Source organism: Rhamphochromis longiceps, linkage group LG20 (genome assembly GCF_057381845.1).
Source record: "Rhamphochromis longiceps isolate RC_006_pf linkage group LG20, R_longiceps_female_GT1.1, whole genome shotgun sequence".
Taxonomy (NCBI): domain Eukaryota; kingdom Metazoa; phylum Chordata; class Actinopteri; order Cichliformes; family Cichlidae; genus Rhamphochromis; species Rhamphochromis longiceps.
Window position 1 is genome coordinate 16558921 of NC_140576.1, and position 23872 is coordinate 16582792.

At 40.2% G+C, this 23872-nt stretch overlaps 2 protein-coding genes across 4 annotated transcripts; one reads left to right on the forward strand and one right to left on the reverse strand.

Annotated features, from left to right (window-relative positions):
* Positions 1-2033: 2033 nt before the first annotated feature.
* On the forward strand, positions 2034-3470 carry LOC146645141 (uncharacterized). The gene is made up of 3 exons (XM_085394286.1): positions 2034-2953; positions 3040-3157; positions 3289-3470. Exons 1-3 carry the CDS (start codon positions 2846-2848, stop codon positions 3468-3470), a joined length of 408 nt encoding a protein of 135 aa, XP_085250412.1. The 5' UTR covers positions 2034-2845.
* Positions 3152-22414, reverse strand: LOC146645142 (uncharacterized). Of its 3 annotated transcripts, none has more exons than XM_085393974.1 (12): positions 13372-22414; positions 12460-13159; positions 12065-12150; positions 11884-11916; positions 11698-11787; positions 11018-11286; positions 10803-10905; positions 10447-10549; positions 10286-10367; positions 8588-8666; positions 7440-7633; positions 3152-6598 (listed from the first exon to the last, which is right to left on the reverse strand). In XM_085393974.1, the coding sequence occupies exons 2-12, from the start codon at positions 12503-12505 to the stop codon at positions 6325-6327; spliced, it is 1359 nt and encodes a 452-aa protein (XP_085250100.1). In that variant the 5' UTR covers positions 12506-13159; positions 13372-22414; the 3' UTR covers positions 3152-6324. The 3 variants fall into 3 exon arrangements, with proteins under 3 accessions (XP_085250100.1, XP_085250101.1, XP_085250099.1); XM_085393975.1 differs by having other exon boundaries at positions 12460-12485; positions 12999-22414; XM_085393973.1 differs by having other exon boundaries at positions 12460-22414.
* Positions 22415-23872: the final 1458 nt, after the last annotated feature.

A 23872-nucleotide genomic window follows, 5' to 3' on the forward strand; every position in this document is an offset into this window, starting at 1 on the left:
TGTCCTGCAGGTAAACCACATTGTTTTCTTTTCACGTTGTCTAAGATGCAACTGAAACACATTTTTACAACAGGGTCCTGTTGTTATGATTTGCCTCATTGTGATATTCACCTACTCAGGTTAATGAATATAAAGGGATAAAATGGTGAGTGACTATGTCCATCCATTTAAGACCACAGTGCACTCATCTTCTGGTGGCTGCTTCCCAAAGCTCTTTTTGACATTTAAAAATATGTTTGCCTGGTTGATTTCTGTAATGCACAGGTCCTCTTGTCCAGTGAGTGACAAAGTTATTTTTGGACGTCAGCTTTCTTTTATGCTTTTTGTACAGCTGCTCCTCTGTCTCTCTCTCCAGATTAACTTTTTTTCCTCTGACATTCACAGGCTGTTAATCGATGGCTTTCAAAATCAGAGTCCGGGGTCCATGGGCTTTCTAACACCCAAAAGAGAAATGAAATCATTTCTTTCTTTTATAAGCCGAAAGCTTGCACATCTGTAAGTGTAATTTGTCTATTTCACATTTTGATTTCTTGATTACACTAAGAGCATAATAACTTTCAGTTGCTAAAAAAAGTTACAGAGAGATACAAAATAGATTTTGAAACAATTTCTAAAACTGGCTTCTTATCTTGCTTATCAAAACAAGTACTTAAGCTGTGCAGACCATCATTGTGTCACCCACTGTGCAGTAGAACTTGTGAGTGGGATTCTTTCACAGACAGATGCTGAAACCAAATATGCTTATAGGTTTAGTGTTCCTTCTTAGCCATTGTAAGGGAAGAAATAATTGCTTCCTAATACAAAAACACGACATATTATTAATAACTTAAAATTCTTAATGTTATTCAATAAAAGGAAAAGGGCTTCAATACATAATATTAAAGATTTCAATAGGTCTGTTAAATGGATTGAAATATATTCTGTTGCATCCAATTCTCTTAGGAGGACGACTTTAAAATCACATCAGCAGAGTTCTGCCAGACATTTAGGCAATACCCTTTGGTGTGCCAGTATTTTCAGAAGCACTGGGAAGGCATTGGCCACATGTGGTGTGACTACAGCCGTCGCTTCAGTCACACTCGCTCTAAAACAAACAATGTGATTGAAAGGTATGATTTATTATTTTGCCCTCATTCAATTGTATTGCTAAAAAAAAGATATTATGCATGTCAATGGAAAATTGTATTTAGTAGTCAGTATAATCTTTTAGTGATATAAGTTTGCATATGATAGAATACTGCATGTAGTTATTTGTATTAGGAAATATTCAACCATGTATACTTACAGCTATATAATCAATTGTGTGTGATCTCTAACAGGCTGCAGGCTTGGTGTGCACTCCAGGAATGCACCCCCATGTCCTGGGAGCATGAGAGTTCGTACCTTGTTTTATTGTTTTACGGTAGGATTAACGTAGCTATGTCTGTTTTAGTTTAAGTGCTTCTTTACATATAGATGAACTGCTGGACTTCCTCACCATGTTATTTAGGGTGAGGGGGAGACTGCCCTCTTTGTGACCAAGGATGTACCTTTTGTGCCTTCATGTTATATGACCCTTTGATCAGCAGGACACACACACACACACACACACACACACAGAAGTATAAAATAAAGACAGGGGCAGTGCTCAGCGCGAGTCTCTCTGTCTGGAGGCTGCCCTTGCTAGCAAGACGTTCTGTGTGTTTCTCTTCTCTGAGTCTTTACTGAAGAAGTGTTTTAGAACATTTTCCTTAACAATGCATTAATCCAAGAGGCTAAACTGAGTAGGTTCTTCATATCATTGCCAGAACAGGTTTTAGGCAAATCCTTTAAATTCTAGCAGTGTTTTTTTATGTTATCACAAACAAAAAAAAACCCAAAACAGCGTAGGTGGATTTGCCTAAATCAGCTAAACCGGAACAGAGCATTCCTTTATAAAAGACGTGTGCAATAGGTATACCAATTTTTTTAAAGAAATAATACAGTCTTGATTTAAACTTTAAATTCCTTCAATTATAGTTACTAATCATTTCAAATAACTGTTTTTCAGATTTTTCCACCGCCTGAAATACCAGTTTTTATCTGGCTACAAGAATAGGCGTCTGGATGATCTGATTGAAGTGCTCCTAGGGAAGGCCGACGACTACTTCTCAGTCATAAAAACCCTGCAAGATGTGGGCCACATGAAAAACAGGTTTGCTGACACCTTGTCTCAAGTTTCAGACTCTGCGTCAAAACTGATGGAAAGTGGTTGGGCTCTTAAAATTACAGTCAAGAACAGCCATGGAGTTAATGCATATCAAGTCCCATCTGAGTCAAGAGAAGACATTGTGTATGATGTCTGCCCTGTTGAGTCCTACTGCAACTGTACATATGGCTTACAAGGACTTCTTTGCAAGCATCTAGTGTTACTTGCAAAATTAGCAGAGGTTGACAATGACATCTATCCAAACATGGAAACAGACATTTTGTCACTGCGGGTGAGGAGAGCCGTGTGAAAATAATAAATGTGGATCCAATCGCAGGCAGTAGTGGAGAAGTGAAGGTGGTTTATTGAACACAAAATAGATATGGACAAACAGCAATTGGAGCTAGTGATGGGACGTTCTGTATCGAGGCTTCGGAGCGTGTGTCGAGTAATGGAGGGGGCGTTTCCGCGAAGCGCGCATCGAGGCTTGCTTCATTTATGGGAGGAGCTGAAAATGATGACGTCCGAAGCCTCGCTGCCCGGCTGTACCACGTGACTGGTTCATGAAGTGGTTCGAACTTTGCCGCGAGATATGACAGCGATATAAACCCCTCAGACTTCATTCAAAAATGTGGGTGTTTGATGGAGAGTTGCGGTTAGTGAGAGTTTGGAGACCGTATGGAGGTTTATGAGAGTGAGGAAAGTCAGGAGAGAATGGAGCCAGCTAAGAAGAGGAGGATGTCCTCCCCTGTGTGGGAACATTTTGCTCTTATTCCTCCCAACAAGGTATGTAAATTTCTACAGAAGATGTATTTTCATGATACTGATGGTGCAATACAATTTATGTTGAGCTGTCTTGACTTTTGTACAAGGTGAAGTGTTTGCTATGTGCCAGGGAGCTGGGATATAACAACAACACCTCATCCATGCTTAGGCACTACAGAGCTTTGCATGAGAATAAGGGGGACACCGATTGTGGAGCAAGACCAGGTGAGCCATCAAATGCAATGATAATATAGGATGCAGTAATGTTACTAAATGATATAACAATATTATACAACTGTTATAAGTTACGTGTGTGATATTTATATTTGTGCTTTATCTTTATTGTCTTTCCTCAGGAGAACAATCTCAAATAGATGAAGACCTGGTCAGCATGGTGATTGAGGACTCCCAGCTATTTAGCATTGTGGAGGACAAAGGATTCAAAAGATTTGTTAAATCATTAAATCCTAGCTATGTTCTCCCCACTAAAAAGGTCATAAAAGCAGTGAAAATTTTGTTTTTACAGAATAAAATGTGAACAGGCAGGACTGAGGCTCAAAGCCTCAGTGTGTAGCTGTCCATACCTCAACGTTACAAAAGCACAACCACTGTCCACACCCCAACCACACCTCACCTCACAGTAAATGATCATTTCCATTTCAAGCATTTCCAAATAATCATTTCCCATACTGCCACTATAAATATACACAGTATACTGCCATCACTACAATATACATGTTTTACACACTCCTTTTGTTGTTGACATTTACAGGCTGTGTGCAAAATGCCACACTCTTCAAATTCATGCCAGCTATTATTTTTACGTCCAGTAGGTGTCCTGCTAGAGCAAATGAAGCTTCATGAAGCTTCGCGTTGGGGTGAACCAATTGGATGAAAAGCTTCAGTGCTTCATGGGGCTTCATCTGCCCATCACTAATTGGAGCACTAACTAAACTAGACTGGAGACAACTAAACTACAGAGCACAAACCTGGACAAGAATGAGAACAAGCAGAGGAGATCGACGATGGCCAGCAGGGAGACCACACGGGTGCGACATGGTGGATACACAGACGGACCAGCAACTACAATGACAGAGGACACGACTTAAATACACACAGAGAAACACAGGGGAATTACACACAGGTGGTGGACACAGCTGGGAATAATCAACAAGACGAGACAGAGGTAAAACTGAACACACTCACATGAGATGCAGACCTTCACAATAAAACAGGAACAAGAAACCATCACACTAAGACGCAGACTCGACATAGAGAGACAGACAGAAAATGACACATGGAACTAAACTAAACCTGCAAAAACATGACAACTCAAAATACTGGGTCAAATTGACCCAGAACCGTGACACATTTCTACCTTGGCAAGAATTGCAGTGAAAGAAAGGCATTACTTTGTACACTGTGAGGACTTGAAAGTGATAAAAATGTCAAGTTTGTTTGGAAATCTGTGTTTTTTTGCATCGGCTGAAACACTTCAGTGCACTTGTTGTACGTTCTCTCACTATAACACATGTGCTTGCCTGAAGGTGGCTTGTAGCCATTTTAAACAAATGAAAAACTCTCTGAAAAGTCCTCTATCAACTTTGAATGACACTCCTGTAGTTGAAAGCACAGAAAAAAAATGCACAGAAGATGCGGTTGGAAAACTAAATGCTGTTTTAGACACAGTTAAACAGTGGGCATTCATTCCAGAGGGTATTACTGCAATGATAGATGAACTGCATACAAATGTCTTAAAAACAAAACAAGAAGTAGGCAAAAGTATATGCCAGTACGAAATAAAGACGACAGATAATGCACGCAAAATTAGGCCATTGCATTCTAGCAAGAAACGTTCGGCCAGCATCGACATTCCAACAGTCTGTGAAAATGAATGTGAACAGTCGATAACCACTGAAAGAGAGACAGCCTCTGGAGAAAATGAAAACCTTTTGGAATACAAAACAAAAAAGAGAAGAGTTAAAGCTAAGTATATGCACAAGTAGACTTTTGTGTGACATTTCAAAGGGACTGCATCCATTACTTCTGTTTATTGAAACCTAAAGCTGAATAGCTGTCTTAACTTTCTGCCAAGGAACAGATGAAAAGAAATTGTTTGCTCTCTCAAGCAGTTGTTATTTATGTGTGTTATTCATTACTTTGGCTTGGTTGCTGTTTTTGATACAAATTCATCTGTGCCAATTGTAATATTTTCATATGTTACTATTTTTATATTGCTATGCATTATAAATAAAGGATTACTTATTACTATTAAAGGTCTGCATTTTTTAATTGTTGGTATTATTTATAAAATATGCGCTCTTTAGTTTTTTGCTCCATAAAACGATACCTGTCACTTTTTGGACATAGAGTATCAGCTGTTGAGAACCCCCGGCTCATACAAAATAGAAGTAAAAGGTTTCAACATCCAGCCTTTTTATGATTAAATACAAAGTGTAATAATAGAGTTATCGGGGTGTGATTTTGTTAATAGTTAGTCTTAAGTGTAAGTTTAATAGTAATGATGAGTAAGAAAATATAGCCAGAATAATGGAATGAGACTAATACCTGACCTCACACTGAGATTTGGTATGAAGTGGCATGTTTGTGCTAATGCTGACATTGGGGCTCAGAGTTCCTCCGTGTGTATATATTTGTGAATGTTAACTTGGCTAATGTCCAAGGGTTTGATTGCTTTCCTGTTGGATTGTATCACAAAGAACGGGGGATAAGAGCACCAGTGGCCGTGCACACCCTCATCTCTCTCCTTCACCCGATCATTAGTGTTGGAAACCGGCATTAGCTCAGAGTAGATTAGACTTCAGTATAGTGCAAGTGATTTGATTTTATGATTATTTGATTCAGTTTTTTCTGTGTTCAAGCTCAATTACTTTAATAAAATATGTTGAATTCAAACAAATAAATAAATAAACAAATAAACTGTGTACATTACCCTTTTAAACCTTTCTGAAACAAGACAGGTAAAAACCAGTGTATAAAAGTTTACATAGGTATAAATAGCTCTAACACTTTACTCCAGCCTTTAACCTCCTAGGACCTGGCGTCCGCATATGTGGACATCGCATTTTGGGTTATTTAGACCAAAATACTAAATCTTGATCAACAAGTGCCTGATATACAGTTACGAGGACATTATACTGCAACTGTTCTATCAAAATTTCAAATGAATGTCCTCATATGTGGCTCTCATTTTTCTCAGAAACAAAAATTAGGTAAAAAAAATAAATAAATCTGGTAATTCTTTCTTTTTACATTCATCGGGTTCCAATCGGCCCAAATATCAAAGAGAAATTAAAAATGCAGGCAGCACGGTGGCACGGTGGTTAGCACTGTTGCCGCACAGCAAGAAGGTCCTGAGTTCAATTCCACCATCAGGCCGGGGTCTTTCTGTGTGGAGTTTGCATGTTCTCCCCGTGTTTGCGTGGGTTCCCTCCGGGTACTCCGGCTTCCTCCCACCGTCCAAAGACATGCAGCTTGTGGGGATAGGTTAATTGGATAATCCAAATTGTCACTAGGTGTGAATGTGAGTGCGAATGGTTGTCTGTCCCTGTGTGTTGGCCCTGCGACAGACTGGCGACCTGTCCAGGGTGTACCCCGCCTCTCGCCCTATGACAGCTGGGATAGGCTCCACCGCCCCCCGCGACCCTGAAAAGGATAAGCGGAAGTGAATGGATGGATGGATGGAAATTAAAAATGCATGCCATGGAAGATTTCGGGTCTTAGGGGGTTAAAATGACCAGATCCCTGGGGCCTCTTTTCCAGGCCACTAAATTAAACCCAGTCAATTACCAATTGCACAGAATAAAAAAGTCCAAATCTTTAATAGAAAAGACAGGCAGAACTCAAACAAACGATAATCCAAATGAGGAGCATATATACACACTGGAAAGTAAATAATTATAAGTTATTAAATCAGACTAATTAAATACAGTAAAACTAATAAGGGAAGACGAACACAACGGAAATAAAAATGACAACAGTGTAAACATACCAAAACTCAAAATAAAACAGGAAAGCTACTACAAACCGAGTGTGACACAATTACATTCATATTGAAGCATATGTGATAATTTTCTTTCTTTGTAGTATTTTTAAGATATGTGTTAGAACAGTCATTATGCTGTTTGGATTAGGAACCAAACATTTTTGCCAAATAGTTAACTTGACACAAACTTAGAACAACAGTGAACAATTTTCAAGATTCTGATTTACAGAACAAACAAAAGGTTTCATTATTTAAGAGACAAGATCAAGTTTTTCACACAGGAACGAAATGACAGAATCCAGTGCAGCAGGGCCAAAGGTGTGTGTCAGCAAACTGAAGGTTGAGGAATCAGTCAGTTCATGTTTAAGGTTGTGTTGGATTTTGCAAAGAGTCTGTCTGTTATTAGAAAGTAAGATTAACAATATTATACCAATAACCCAAATACGGGGAAATGACAAATAATACAAAAAAAGATACTTTCATATTATTTTACTAACTTACTTTGTCATATCAGCACTTGAATGGTCGATGCCTTTACAGACCATGTCTCTTGTGACATCGCAGGCCAATCTTCCGGCAAACCCGAGGGCTAGCTCCCCAGCCTCCTCTTCACTCAGAACACTAAACACTGTTACTTTAGTTTTGGCCTTCTTAGGCCTGTCAAGAATCATTGCGGGCAGTTTGGCTTTACGGCCCTAAAAAAGAAAAAGTGCAAACACCAAAAGAGCAGAGAGAGACACACACACACAAACAAAGTTAAATGCTTTTGTTTACATGGTGTAATTGTGTATATATTGCAGCAAATGCACAATTTCCAGCCACATTGTCACTTCATTGATACGAGTAACCCGGATTTATTTCAGGTGACATCAAAATCACGAAATGTATACCTACCCCAATCAAACCTCTGAAAACATGAACTGACATGTTCTCTGCGTTGATTCTGCGCTTGATCTCGTCTTCTGTTATTGTGTAGGTTTTCTTTTTTGAGCTTGGTACAGATGAGCGACCATGCCCTCTGTAAACTGTACTAGTTCCTTCTGAATCAGTTTATCTGCATGGATCCTGTCAACATCATCATCAGCAGCATTATCTGTACTCAGACTTGTGCCGTATACTTCTGTTTCTTTTTCTTTGTCTTCAGTCTGTGTACCTTCATCTCTTTCAGTCTGTGTACCTTCATCTCTTTCAGTCTGTGTACCTTCATCTCTTTCAGTCTTTGTACCTTCATCTCTGACTGTCAGTCTTCCTATCTCACTGTTACTTGTCGATTTGCTGCAGATGTTCTCTCCCTTAGGAACTTTTCCTTTGTCATTCGCTGCCTGATGCTTTCCCTGATGACATTCTTCACTGGCTACTTCTGTTGCTCCTCCTGTATAGCCACCTACTATGCTGCACAACTCCTTTCCCTCTGCTGTGCTGCAATGTGCTGTTACATAAAGAAGAATGATATAAACAGCACTATATCAATTTAATTGTGAAGGGAAATCCCCACACTACGACACAGTTATGTCTAAAATAGTTTTGTGTAAAAACTGGATCTTGAAACGTCCACTTTAATTGCACAGTCCTGGTGTGCAAAGGCAAAATTACGAAAAAAATTTCACTTTAAACATTTTTGGACATTGTTTAGTTATATTGTGACTTACTCTCACAGAAGATACAGATGCCACAAACAGACTTTGAACAACGCATGTGCTTGTATGCACCACATTTCTGGCACTGCACCTGTGAATTTAAAAAAAAGAAGAAGAAATAAACAAACAAAAAACAAATGAACAAAGTCCATTATATAAACAATCTATATGGCTAAGGACATGTCATACAGGGAGTGCAGAATTATTAGGCAAATGAGTATTTTGTCCACATCATCCTCTTCATGCATGTTGTCTTACTCCAAGCTGTATAGGCTCGAAAGCCTACTACCAATTAAGCATATTAGGTGATGTGCAACTCTGTAATGAGAAGGGGTGTGGTCTAATGACATCAACACCCTATATCAGGTGTGCATAATTATTAGGCAACGTCCTTTCCTTTGGCAAAATGGGTCAAAAGAAGGACTTGACAGGCTCAGAAAAGTCAAAAATAGTGAGATATCTTGCAGAGGGATGCAGCAGTCTCAAAATTGCAAAGCTTCTGAAGCGTGATCATCGAACAATCAAGTGTTTCATTCAAAATAGTCAACAGGGTCGCAAGAAGCATGTGGAAAAACCAAGGCACAAAATAACTGCCCATGAACTGAGAAAAGTCAAGCGTGCAGCTGCCAAGATGCCACTTGCCACCAGTTTGGCCATATTTCAGAGCTGCAACATCACTGGAGTGCCCAAAAGCACAAGGTGTGCAATACTCAGAGACATGGCCAAGGTAAGAAAGGCTGAAAGACGACCACCACTGAACAAGACACACAAGCTGAAACGTCAAGACTGGGCCAAGAAATATCTCAAGACTGGTTTTTCTAAGGTTTTATGGACTGATGAAATGAGAGTGAGTCTTGATGGGCCAGATGGATGGGCCCGTGGCTGGATTGGTAAAGGGCAGAGAGCTCCAGTCCGACTCAGACTCCAGCAAGGTGGAGGTGGAGTACTGGTTTGGGCTGGTATCATCTTTTTGGGTTGAGGATGGAGTCAAGCTCAACTCCCAGTCCTACTGCCAGTTTCTGGAAGACACCTTCTTCAAGCAGTGGTACAGGAAGAAGTCTGCATCCTTCAAGAAAAACATGATTTTCATGCAGGACAATGCTCCATCACACGCGTCCAAGTACTCCACAGCGTGGCTGGCAAGAAAGGGTATAAAAGAAGAAAAACTAATGACATGGCTTCCTTGTTCACCTGATCTGAACCCCATTGAGAACCTGTGGTCCATCATCAAATGTGAGATTTACAAGGAGGGAAAACAGTACACCTCTCTGAACAGTGTCTGGGAGGCTGTGGTTGCTGCTGCACGCAATGTTGATGGTGAACAGATCAAAACACTGACAGAATCCATGGATGGCAGGCTTTTGAGTGTCCTTGCAAAGAAAGGTGGCTATATTGGTCGCTGATTTGTTTTTGTTTTGTTTTTGAATGTCAGAAATGTATATTTGTGAATGTGGAGATGTTATATTGGTGTCACTGGTAAAAATAAATAATTGAAATGGGTATATATTTGTTTTTTGTTAAGTTGCCTAATAATTATGCACAGTAATAGTCACCTGCACACACAGATATCCCCCTAAAATAGCTCAAACTAAAAGCAAACTAAAAACTACTTCCAAAAACATTCAGCTTTGATATTAATGAGTTTTTTGGGTTCATTGAGAACATGGTTGTTGTTCAATAATAAAATTATTCCTCAGAAATACAACTTGCCTAATAATTCTGCACTCCCTGTAGTGTACCCGGTCTTTGGCTGCAATCACACACCAGCACTGACTGCACTTCCTAGTTCGATCTGCAAAAAATAATTTGTTTAAGTACAAGTTACATTTTCCAATGTTAGAGAAAAAGAAGGCGGCTAATTTTATCTTTACCTATTGAGGAAAATAAGTAGTGGCAAAGTCGGGACCTGAGCTTTGGGATTTCAGTGTTGTACTCCTCCACTTGTGTTTTACCGTCAATGAGAGATTGGGCAAACTAATAATTGACGAAGAAGAAAAAAAAAAAGAACAAAAAAAAATTAGATTAACAAAGAAATGGGTTTTTTTTTACCCCCCCCCCCCCCCCCCGAGAAAAAAAAACAGAGCAACCAAAGCAAAGCATTACTGCTGAAATGGTTCAATCTACAAAAATTTTTTAGATTTTACCATCCTGCCTCTAAGGCTTTAAAAACTGAATAGGCAAAAATGTAAACATTACTTATATAGGTTAAAGCTATAGTTTTCAGTACCATTATGACATGCACTCCACATGAGTTCCCATCCTGTTGATGTGGGTGGCTCACATGTGACAAAGTCCACTCTCCAGTGCAGCCTCTTGCTGAAGCAAATGAGCTGAGAGATCGCAGTTATTACAAATAAAAAGCATATAGAGAAATCAATAACCACGTTCGGTAATGATTTCAATTAAATTAAATATGTTATGTTAAATATGTTAATTAATTACCTCCAGTTTTTCAACACCGCACTTTTTCTGACCTCCGACTCTCCAAATGAATTCATATAGACTATGGTCCTCTTGGGTATGTCACAAAACTGTTTTGTAAAAAGATGGATATGGTAGGCTTGGGCCTTGAGCTTTCCTAATGAGGGACACTGAAAAGTATCATGCACTAGAGAGAGTGCAAAATCTGTGCAACTAACAAACAAGGTCCAGTGGCTGCCGTTTTCCAGACAGGCTCCAATCAATTTCTCATACATCTGAAAGATGTTTTTCTGGAAATAAAAAGAATGTGACAAGTATGTTTTTCTGTCAAGAATGACACTGCAAAACTGCGAAAGCTTGTCAGGTGAGACTTGTAATTAATTCTGCAGATACACAAACATACAGAAAGTGTCATTTTTTGTTTACATTAATTAAGTTCTATAGTGTGTACGAAACAAATCAAGACCACAGACTCAACACGCACCACTCAATTTTTGGTGTTCTTTATCAGTTGGCCAAGACAGAAATGTTTTAATCTGTGTGCATTGCTTTTGAGCAAGTCTTTACACAGAAAAGGTTTCAGAAACATATTTTTCAGGTTCTTCTGACAAGGTTTCAATTTTGGAAAATGCTGTTTGTTTATAGTGGCAACTTATAAACCCTTTGTGATAAGAACATAGTTACCACAGTCCAAGTCATACCTTCAAAAAGTATGCACTTTGTGCTCTTGTGGACCCATCCAAAATTTTTCCAGTGATTTGGCTTGGTATTGGATAAATGTGAGGGAAATTCTATAAAAATAACATAAATACACCTATATTTTCAAATACATTACAAAAAACATAAACATGCTATGTCATTATGATCAAACCAGCTTTTCAACATACCTCACAGTGCAAATAGATTAGGCCATCTATTACCTTATAAAATAAATAAATAAATACATACAAATAAAAACAGAACTAAGGAATACGATTCATTAAGTAAATTGTACAATAAAGTGTATTTAAAGCAGAATTTAACATTAGTTTTATGACAACATAAAAGGATGTTTATGTCAAGAGGTACCTCATCTGAAATGTTTGTCTGGTCAAACAGGGATTTCAAACTTGAAATACCAATAGAGTTTGGTCCAGCTACTCCCACAAGGTAATCTGTGAGAAAGCATATGCTGTAGTCAACAGATATCATTTTCTTTTTGCATGCTGCAACCATCATCCATTTCAGTCTTCTAGGAGCTTTGTCTGGTTGTAGTTCTTTTTTCTTCTCCTCTCCCCTCATCTATTAATTAAATTGTTTTCTGACCTTCCTAACTGTTTCCGACCTGTCTTCCCAATGTGATTTTTAAGCAATATATGTATGGTCATTAGGGGGTGAAATTTTTATTGCAGTTGTACGTGTAACATTGCATGTGATAATAAAAGGCTTGATTGGTTGATTATTCAACATGCGTTGATATTTACCTGACATTGTGAAGGAGTCACAGTTTCTGTAAGGATGTAAGAACATAACATGTGGATTTGTTACACTTCTTTTTCACAAGTTAATAACAATCAATAATTTTCATTCCATTATTAACAAGCTATCACACGATGTCCCAGGGACAACATCTACACGATGTCCCTGGGACAACATTTACACGATGTCCCAGGACAAATTTGTAAATTTCTGGATTACTGTTAATCTCCATAGAATCAAGAACTCATGTCCAGTTTCACAGCTATGGACCAGTTAATTATGTTTCCAGGTGATAGTTTGATTCATAGATTCAGCAAACAACCATTAGTCTAGGCCTTTTAGTTCAAATTCTCTTCACTTATGTTTCTAAAATGATCAGGGAAGCTACTGCAATTTTGCCTGACCCAACCCCCGGGCCACGAAACACCCAAAAAGTTGGGGAATGCTGGTCTAGAGAACACTGGTTAGCTAATGCTGTCGTCAAGTAGCCTATCACTAGCAAACAAACAGCAAGCCAAGTGAGGAACATATGTATAATGCTTACCGTTTATTAAAGAAAAGTATCCTAAATTTATTTCAAATTCGGCGGACAGGCGGCGGTTTCTCGCTTCTTCACTTGTATTTCGAAATACTCGAAGGTGGGTATTTCGAAGTCACAAAGGAATGACGTCACAAGAAGGTGATTGGTCACTTGCAACGTTGAACCTGGAACAACATTAATTATGATGATGTGGGAACAAGGCCAACACGAGGATATCAGATCGTCCGTTTGAGGGTACAGTTGTCCATTGTGTGTGTGTGTAGGTGGTTGTGTGTGTGTGTGTGTGTATGTTCAGTCCATGAGTTTAACGTGGGTCAGATGTCAGGAGGCAGAGTTCAGGAGTCTGACAGCTGTGGGGAAGAAGCTGTTCCGGTACCTGGTGGTCTTAGTCCGGAGGCTCCTGTAGCGCCTCCCAGAGTGCAGGAGGGTGAAGAGTCCATGTGATGGGTGACTGGGGTCTTTGATGATTTTCCCAGCCCTTTTCAGACACCGCTTCCTGTAGATGTCTTTTATGGCAGGAAGTGGTGCTCTGGCGATGCGCTGGGCAGTTTTCACGACCCTCTGCAACGCCTTCCGGTCCGAGGCAGAGCAGTTCCTGTACCAGACTGTTATACAGTTGGTCAGGATGCTCTCGATGGTGCAGCGATAGAAGTTCACCAGGATGTCTGAGGACAGGTGGTTCTTCCTCAGAGTCCTCAAGAAGAAGAGGCGCTGGTGAGCCTTCTTGACCAGCTTGGAGCAGTTGGTCGTCCAGATGAGATCCTCGGAGATGTGGACTCCCAGGAACTTGAAGCTGCTCACACGGTCCACAGCCGTCCCCTTAATGTGGATGGGTGGATGTGGAACAGGGAGAGATGGTCCGATTGTCCAATGTGGGGGAGGGGTGTGGCTTTGTAGGCTCCAGCCAGGTTGGAATACACATGGTCTAAAGTCTTGTCTCCTCTGGTGTGGCAGGAGACATGTTGGTGAAATCTGGGGAGGACTGTCTTTAAGTTGGTGTGGTTGAAGTTGCCAGCAACAATAAAAGCAGCCTCGGGGTGTTTATTCTGGTGTTTGTTAATGGCTGCAGAAAGTTCTTTCATGGCCAACCTAGCATTAGCGTCGGGGGGGATATACACGGCAGTGAGTATGATCGAAGTGAGTTCTCTGGGGAGATAATAAGGTCTGCATTTGACCATTAAAAACTCCGCATTAGGTGAGCAGTGACTCTCAGTAGTAGTGGAGTTCATGCACCAAGCATTGTTAATATAAATGCACAAACCTCCACCTCTGGTCTTGCCGGAGTCATCTGCTAGCCTGTCGGCTCGGTGTGTGTGGCGTCCTGCCAATTCGATAACATTGTCTGGGCAACTGTTGTTCAACCATGTTTCGGTGAAAAACATGACATTTGAGTCCATAATCTGTCTGTTGTTAGTGATGGAGAGCCGTATTTCATCCATTTTGTTTGCCAGAGAACGGACATTGGCGAGGAAAATACTGGGTAAAAGCAGCCGGTGTGGTGTTAGCTTTAGCTTAGCCCGTAGCCCTCCGCGCCTACCTCGCCTTTGTTTACGATCTCGGCGCCGTCTGCGTGCACTTCCGCCCGGCCGGGAGAGTGGGCAGCCTCCGGTGTCCTGGAGATCTCTGGGATGAGTCGGAGATCGGCGATAAAACTGTTGGAGTTATGAGTCCAGATGTCCAGAAGCTCTTGTCTGCTGTAGGTCAGCATCGCACAGCAATTCTGGACGAATAATCCGGTTAATTACACAAGATTCACTGATTCATCATCTTGCATTCCTTTACCTTTGAAGCTTTACTGTAACCCAGACAGTCTCTGTCAGTCGAGACACTGGAACAGATATGGTGGCGAGATCAGTTGGATTTTGATCTGTGCCACTGGTGAGGAGCAGTCATCTGTTGGATTCAGTGAACGTGATTGTGCACATATCAATAAAAATGTTTAGTCTCATTGTGGATGTATCCAAGAACTATGTTACTGTCGCAAAAACCCCCAAAACAAAACAAAACAAAAAAAACTTCATAGCATCAGGTTTAAGGGCAAGCTCCTCGAGGATTAGTTCTGCCATTTCGACAGCCAGCGCTGCCCCACAGAGTTCAATGTGAAGGATAAAGAAAAAGTTTAGGAGCTAGCTTTGCTCTTCTGAGTACAAAACCATCTTGACGCTGTCATCTGTAGTGATGACTTTCAGATAAGCTACTGCTCCTATGGCCCAATTTGAGGCGTTAGAAAATACACAGAGCTCAGTACAAGTAGATCTAACTCTTCACTAGCTGTCAGCTCCAAGTCCTGAATGCCGTTAAGGAAGGATGACTGCCAAGCTCTGAAGCTCTCAGGCTTCATTGAATTTGTAGTTAGTTCAAAACTGTAGTTACTAATTTCCTGCATGCTTACATGGAGATGGAGTCTGAGAATGTTGCTATATATCCTATATCCTTTGGGCAGTATCTGAATACATCATGGACTCTGTTGTGAAGAACCCTTAAAAGTATGGTGAGCATGTGATGTGGTGTACTGAAGAAAGAATGGGTGTTGTCCTGTAGCTGGTTGATACTCAATTAGCAGTGAGTACCCTGGTTTTGAAAGGTGATGCATGATATTCTGTATTAGATTCTGGAAGTTCGGTTGACAGTGATGGCTTCCTAACACAGATGGGACTTTGGGTGTCTGGAGAATCTATGATGGATTTAAAACTGACATGCACGTGATTTTCAAGGTATGCTTCAGTTTGCTGTTTAATGATCGATGATGAGATGCTGCTCCTGATGCTCCGTGTATCGTCACATTTCATAGCTGCTGCTGCCTCCAAAACCTATGCCTCTGCAGCAGAAGCTGCATCTGCTTTTTCATGTTCCAGTGCTTCCAGATCTGCCTCAAGTCTGGTCTTTTCCAATTTCAACTTGGCCTTTTGTTTTTTTAGTTCAAGCTAGTGGTGGGTGCATTGATCCGAATATAGACTGTATCGATACCAAGTCGGCATCAGTATTGGATCGATACTAGCCTGGTGAGATCGATTCTTTACTTTGTTTGCAATGCTGTACTTTTGGCAAAGATGAAACAGCCAGGTCGCCGGACACGCCGCTCCTGTGTCAACGCAGAGCAGGCTCACTTTGTTCCCCCTCCCCTCTCTTCTGTTTAGGTGTTGTGCTGTCTCGTGACGTGACTTAGATGCTTTGGGGATTGTTAAGTTGTTTACATATTAATTATATTTTCACTAGTTGTATCATAGTTTCTCAGCAGTCCTTGTTGTAATTTGTTTACTGGTTTGCGTGGACTTTTTATTTTAGAAAATTCTTTAAAAAAAACCCAAACTTGATAACTAAAACATCACGGCAGACCCGATGGCATTTTCATGCTTTGCAGCATCATTTATTCTTACAATAGTCACATGGTTGCTGTAACTGTACATTTAACGGCTGCAGCTTGTTGTGTTGGGCTCTTGAATCAAACTCCCCGCTCAAGCAATAACGTGGAGCAACAACCATCTTTTACTTTCGCTTACTGTCGTGCTGATTACATGCCACCATTCCCTGACTAAAGGGTAAGTACTGCCGCCTAGTGGCGCATGATGTACATCAATATAGATTACACCACATCCCCCTTACTGAAGTTCTTTTGCTCTTCAAACAAAACATAACTGCATAATATATATTTTTTTCAATACAGACATACCCCAGCATTTCAGGAAACATGAACTCGGTATTTTCATAAACACTTTCTTTTCTCTTGTAACAGATGTCTAACCATTTTCCCTTTTAAACATGCTACTCTCAAAACCACAACTTAGCATTTGAAATACAACTTTTCCCTTTCCAAACAATTAGCTTCACAGATCAAGTCTTTTCGGTTTAATCACTTCCCTACCAGACCGGGTTCTAACCACACCTGGTGTATGGGGTGCGCTTGGCTCAGAAACAGTCTCTGTAGGAGTGGACTGGATCTGTTTTGCTTCGGTTTGAGTCTCTGTTTGCGGGATCAGCACAAGATGACTGCGGTTCCTTCTGATTGTCCCTTGGGGTTCACTGATGATGTACGATCGTGGAGTTGGGTGGACTGATGTCACTGTGCCCTGTGCTTTTGCATCCGTGATCCAAACTGGTTACCCTGGCAACAATTTATCCAGTTCTCTTGTTCTGTCTTTTCTTAAAACATTCAGTTTGTCTCAGCCTTTTCTCTCTCTCTGAACGACAAACCTGCTGAAAATCAGGCAGACGGGGCTGTAAGGTTTCGGGAAGCATTGGCAAGGTAGTACGAAGCCTGCGCCCCATGAGAAGTTGAGCCGGGCTGTAGCCATTTGCCAGTGCTGTTGTTCTGTATGCTAGCAATGCCTTGTATGGATCGCTAGCTTTTTTGAGGAGATTCTTGATGGTCTGGACGCCCCTCTCCGCCTCGCCGGTACTCTGCGGGTACCTGGGACTACTGGTGACATGCTCAAAACAGTAGTCCTTTGCAAAGTCTCTCATTTCTTGACATGCAAATTGTGGGCCATTATCGGTAATCAATGCTTCAGGTATTCCATGGCGTGCAAATATTGACTTTAAATGCACAATCACATTGGCTGAACGAGTTGGGCTGAGTTGAGCAATCTCGACATATCTCGAGAAATAATCTACTACCAACAGATAATTTTTGTCTTTTAGTGTGAACAAATCAGCTCCTAAATTCTGCCATGGCCTCTCAGGTAAACGTGTGGGGATAAGAGGTTCCCTCACATTAACCCTCTACTGTATGCACAGCCTGCACTTAAGGACACGTTCACTGATCGGATTACTCAAGCCTGGCCACCACACTGCTTGTCGCGCACGTTCTCTACACTTAACGGGTGACTGTGGCTCAGAAGGTTGGGAATCGCATCTGTAACCGGAAGGTCGCCGGTTCGATCCCTGGGCTCTCTGTCCTGGTCGTTGTGTCCTTGGGCAAGACACTTCACCTACCGCCTACTGGTGTTGGCCAGAGGGGCCGATGGCGCGATATGGCAGCCTCGCTTCTGTCAGTCTGCCCCTCACAAAAGCCCATGTTAGCATCGAGCTTGGAGAAATACTGCGCACCTGTGAGCATGCCTAGCGTTTGGTCTACAGAGGGAAGGATATATCTTTCACGACACACTGACCCATTTAATATTGTCATGTCCACACAGATGCGGACTTTCTTTTTGTCCTTTTTGGGGGCTACGACCATGCCACAACACTAGTCTGTGGGCTCTTCCACACGACTGAGTAAAACCAAAGTTACTTTCCCTAGTAACTAGTTACTTTGAAAGTAACGAGTAACTTGAAGTAACTGAGTTACTTTTGATGGAAGTAACTAGTAATGTAACTTAGTTAATAATTTAAAGTAACTTACCCAACACTGCCCACCACATACCCCCATCATCCGGCCGTACTCCGCTGAGCAAGCGAGGGAATCGGCCCGGATCATTGGTGCCCGATGCCCAATGCCCAGGCCCAGCGACGGGGAACTGTCCACTCTGGTGGTCACCCGCGCATCCAGCAGCACCTGTGACAAGGTGGTTGCGGGGGCCGCCCGTGCCTCCTTCCAGTGCACTGTTCACCCTTAAAATAATCATACGGTTGCTGTAACTGTACATTCAACGGCTGCAGCTCTCCCACTGCCAGCCGTACACATCACCACCAAAAACAACAACAACACAAGCAGAGCACAGGTTTTAAGCTGGCAAGGCGTGAGTGTAGATGGCTTGTAGACACCTGCAGCATCGCAGACCACAATAATAAAGCATTTTCTATTTAATTATAAACGTTGCTAATTATGTCCTGGGTTTTTACTATTTAATAATAAAAAAAGGAAACATGACAAGAAACACTTACGTTAACGAAAATTAATTGAGACTTAGCAATTTAATGATGCATCCACCTTATTTATTGAAAAGTATCCGTATCGATGATACTGACCCGTATTTACTTGGTATTGGATCGATACCAAAATTTGCAGTATCGCACACCACTAGTTCAAGCTGCCTTTGTGCACATATAGTTCTGGTATGCGCAGCTCCAGCTCCGGCTTTAGCAGCATCGCTGGCTACTGAATGTTTTAAGGAAGAGGTGTGCTTAAAGCTGGAGACTGTTGATACTTTGTCATTCTTGTCTGCAGTCTTGACATGCATAACTGCGCTGAAGAATCCCTCTGATGATATGGATTTTCACTGTACTGTTCTAGCTATATGTTAAACTCTCTGAGTGTGAACATTGATTAGCTTGCCAAACTCCCTTTCAAGAGCCAGGAAAGTGAGTGTGCTTGCTCCTTGGATGACTTGATACACAGCAATCACAGTGAAGTGACATCAATGAACTGGAGTAAAACTAGAAAGACACATAAAACAACTCTTAATAGACTATCATATAATCTGGCACTAACACAGTAGAGTACAAAACAAGTGTCTTATAGATATACAATCTAATATTAATACAACAGACAACAAGCTAGCAAGAGGTAAGCATACACTTGTATCATTAGCTTACAGGCTACGACGTACAAAACTACTACATTTGTAAAGAGGGGGAAAAATGTCACAAAACACACTATTTTTAATTTCTAGATAAACATAGAATTAATAGAACTTACAGCCATTACTTTCTGCAGGACTCATCTGTAGGATTGTTTTGGATTTTACATAAATTGCCTCAAAAGTGCAGGCATGCTTTTCTCACTGTTCTCTACACTTCCTGTTTCCAATAAATTCAAATTTCAAAATACTTCAAGATGTAAGCCTGTTTTTCTGAGCTTATTAAGAGCTGATTGTTTAGACATACTTACAGGACGTTGAGTACAAGCATTTTTTATTTTAGAAAGTGATGCACACAGAATCATCAATTTAAAATAAGCTAAACCTTAAACATCTGATGGGGGAAATTTTAGAAAAACAACACCTTTTGATAATTGATGCAATTTGCCAATGTAGTGAAACCTTTTCAGTGTTGTATTGCTATTCTTAGAAAATGAATGGTTCTAAAACATCCTCCAGCACTTGTCATTGACAATTAATGGTAAATGTTTCAATGAAAACTATCAAAGTAATACATTAATTGTAGAGAGGTGAAGATGTCCAGAAGAGTACAGCCAGCCGCTGTCAACATGATCATAATACAGAATAAATGAGAGGCATTAGAACATGGTATGTTTCAAGCTGGTCCAGTTTAAATTTGTCTTGTTAAAATTTCTTTGAGAAGATTTCTCCAATCCAGCAATAATGATTTTTTTCCACATGGGGTTCTGCTGAATTCTTGTGATGGTTCTTACTTGGAAGAGGTAGGACTAAACTGATTTTTGGCTCAAAAGAAGCAAACAATCATCATTTATTAGTGGGTATACTGCATATTTTATATGTATAAAGACATACTTCAAAGTAAATCAAAGTATAAATATAAATTAAACACATTTTTAGAATCTATTCAACATCAAGAAATTCTTTTTCTCTTTCAAGAATAGCCTGAATTCACATGAATCCATAAAATCCCTATACTGCCTTTACATAGTGGTGCTTTTATTGGGTTTGAGTTGCCAACATGTCAAATGAGAGAAGGCAACCAGCTGCTCCTTCATTGTCTTGGTTACCAGGGTGATACCAAGGTTGCCCAAGATAGTGGGGATGACAACATCGTTATTAAGACCTTGTACTCAAATGGTCTTACAGAAAATAATGCACTTACTCCTGGCAAAGCTTTGTGTTAGTGTAGATATATGTGTCGTAAATTTGTAGGAGAATGGTGTTGTTCTCAGGTCATTTGCTTATGTGGATTTTTATTTTTTCCAGGTCAGACGTTGTTACTTAAATTTCAACTGTTATTGCTTCAAATTCTTTTTTCAGTAACAAATGTGATTTTGTTTTGTAGTACTGTGTTTTCCATCGAAACACTACCGCACTTTAATTTGCCTCATTCTAACAGAACTTGAACAAGTTTTATTTCCAATAAGCAACTCTAGTGTCTTCAGTAAATCCTCTTTTATCTTCATGCTGAAACTACATGGTCCTCTACTTTTAACAGTGATGGGTATGATTCCCTCCCAGCTCAGCCTAATAAACCTCATACTTTGTGGAATAAATAACCTAGCTATAGTAGAACTTAACCTCTACTATAGCTTTTCCTTCTAATAATATAGCACTCAAATTTTTGCATTGCTTTGTTACACTAGGACTATCTGATTGATACCTTTATTTTTCGTTTAGTGAAAATGTTTCTCAGCTTATTAATACACAAGAAAAGGATGTTAGGGAATATGCTGCACAAACATCAAGAAGTTGCAATGTAATTGCTAATTTCTCCCTCATAAATGAAGTCATCATGAAATAATTTTATTGGTATATGTGCTCATATTTCTGTCATTCTGCTGATCTACTGGTGTGCTAGCTATGTTTAAATATTGTAAATATTCAAGAACTGTATGTATACATTTTTCCCCCTGTTTTTCTGCAACATGGTGTGACTGTTTTCAATCTGGAAAAGCCTAAATGTCACAAAAACAATAACTATATGACCTGTTCATCCCTATTGCAAACAAGAAGCATTTCAGAGACAATCCCTGATGTAACCTACTGTCCTACCCTAACTCTAAACTGATCTGTCACTCGTATCACACACCTTGCTGTCCTCATACATGTTCTGAATTCTCAGATAATTCTCTGGCACTCTTGATGTCCTCATTCAGTACTACTGTTTCTCTTTTGGCACCGAAAAGATCTTGAAAAGTTCTTTGAACAAATGAATGCAAATAAAGCTCTTGGACCTTCTCAATACTCTCAAAGTAAACGCTACATCTGTGGTGCTGTTTCTCAGCATGAAGCTACACTGCTGCTCACTGATTGTCATCTCTTTCCTTAACATAACGTTAACAACTCCTTCCCATAGCTTCATGGCATTGCTGTTTAACTTTATCCCTCTGTAGTTACTGCAGCCCTGCACATCACCCTTTTCCCATTCCTCAGACAGACATCCTCTCACTCTCTTTTAACCTGACTCAGTGGGCTACCGGTCCTACTCATGAAAAAAGACACATACTGGACTTGGTGCTAACCCAGGGTTTGGATGTGTGCGTCACAGAAACATCCAGCTTGTGCCTCCCTGATCATTTTCCTGCACTGTTCACTTTATCATTGCTGTTCACTTTAGCACATGCTGTGTGCTCCAGCATGCAAAAGATGGGCGTTTAATGCTTTAATAGTGCCTAAAATTTCAGTTGCATTTATGGATTCTGGAATAATGAATTTGAGCTGTGAAAGCGTCAAGGACCTTTCTGATACTTTTAATTTAACCTGCACTGATATCTAGGACTCAAGAATTGCTCCGCTCAGGGCTGTGCGCACTAAGCTATTATCAGAGCCATGGTTGAATGAACATACGTGCACCCTTAGATGCAATTACAGACGTGCTGTGAGGAGATGGAAAAAAGATAGGCTGTATTTCTTTACAGATTCTTAGGAACTCTCTTTCTGCTTACCAAGAGGCTGTAAACACGGCAAAGTCTCAAACCTAGTGTCCACAAATAGCCACAAGCCTCAGGTACTTTTTAATGTCTTGATGCATGGTCAATCATCCAGGTAAGTAAATCCCAAAAGGTTCATTCTGTTCATCTGGATGTACAGAAATGTTTCATCACTCATCCAAGTGACTTCTTCAGTCTCAGCTGACTGCTGGTTTTCCCAGTTATGCCACTCAACTTTGGACTATCATATTTCTTCTTCGTCTTCATCCATTTCACTGGTGGTTGGCAACCCACTTAACTGGAATTGCAAGAAGTTGTACTGCTCTTTAGTGGAAGAGAATGTAATTGTCTTGTCAATATACACCGCTCGCTTAGAGCACCAATAAGGTGAAATTGGATCTTCCATGCCACATCTGATCATTTCTCATAGCACACTTATGTGCTGTGGCACTGTGGTTGGGAAATACTTCCTTTCAACAAATGTATGGATTGCCAGATGAAAACTGAACTGTGCCATGAACACTGGCTAAGTAATGATCTGTGATTAAGTGTTGAGGTGATTCATTTTACAAAATTTACAGTGTGATACTTCTAGTCCTTTGACTAAACCTGAACTCGAAAGTGGTAATGGGGGCAAAAAACTGCCATTGACCAGCTAACTTTTATGCTTTTAATTTTGCCTTAGTGGGGAAACCTCCATGAGACTTCTGGTGTTTATTGGGATGATAATTATACCTAACAAAATGCCTGATAATGAGTTGTTTTCTCCAGTCTGAATGTTGAAAATATTATAATTAAAGCAGAAAATTCGATATAAAAGGGCAACTGAACCAAACCATAATCCTACCTCTAACCCTCATGTAATCATACACCAGCAAGTGTACAGTCCTGAGCCTTACAGTATTTAAACTGATTGATCCTTTTTGTATTTAAATACTTGGTTGCTCACAGGAAGAAAAAGCGCTTCAAATAATGAAAAGCTTTATATAATCTAAACCTGGAATGAGATAAGACTAATGCAGATCCAAATGCATGATGCAGTAGCCAATTAAAAACAATTAGCAAACCTCTAAAAGGGTGTTTCAATGATATCATTTTACTTTCATTAGCTCAAAAGGTCTTTGCATTTCAAAAATATTGTGCTACTCGTCCTAATAAGAGTCAATACAATTTGAATATTTTTTCCTCACATTTGATTTTGAACATGTGTTCAAACATATTCAGATTCTAAACAAAAACTGGCTAGTATGAACAGGAACAGCCTGTGCAGGGCTAATATGCATTTACATTTACTGTGGTAAAGAAATCCAGATGCCACGTCTGTCATCTTCTGCTTTTTATCACTGTACACAAAAATTAAATGTTTTGCATTCTTGCAGCATTACACATTATAACACATTACACAGGTGTTATAAATGTTCCATACAAAGCTAAGTGTGACTGT

Coding starts and splice junctions, on each gene's coding strand:
- LOC146645141 (XM_085394286.1), top strand. CDS start 2,846: ATGGAGGTTTATGAGAGTGAGGAAAGTCAGGAGAGAATGGAGCCAGCT. Junction 2,954..3,039: donor CTCTTATTCCTCCCAACAAG/GTATGTAAATTT, acceptor CTTTTGTACAAG/GTGAAGTGTTTGCTATGTGC. Junction 3,158..3,288: donor CGATTGTGGAGCAAGACCAG/GTGAGCCATCAA, acceptor GTCTTTCCTCAG/GAGAACAATCTCAAATAGAT.
- LOC146645142 (XM_085393974.1), bottom strand. CDS start 12,505: ATGTTCTTACATCCTTACAGAAACTGTGACTCCTTCACAATGTCAG. Junction 10,906..11,017: donor GCGGTGTTGAAAAACTGGAG/GTAATTAATTAA, acceptor GCGATCTCTCAG/CTCATTTGCTTCAGCAAGAG. Junction 7,634..8,587: donor CATCTGTATCTTCTGTGAGA/GTAAGTCACAAT, acceptor TTTCTTTTTTAG/GGCCGTAAAGCCAAACTGCC.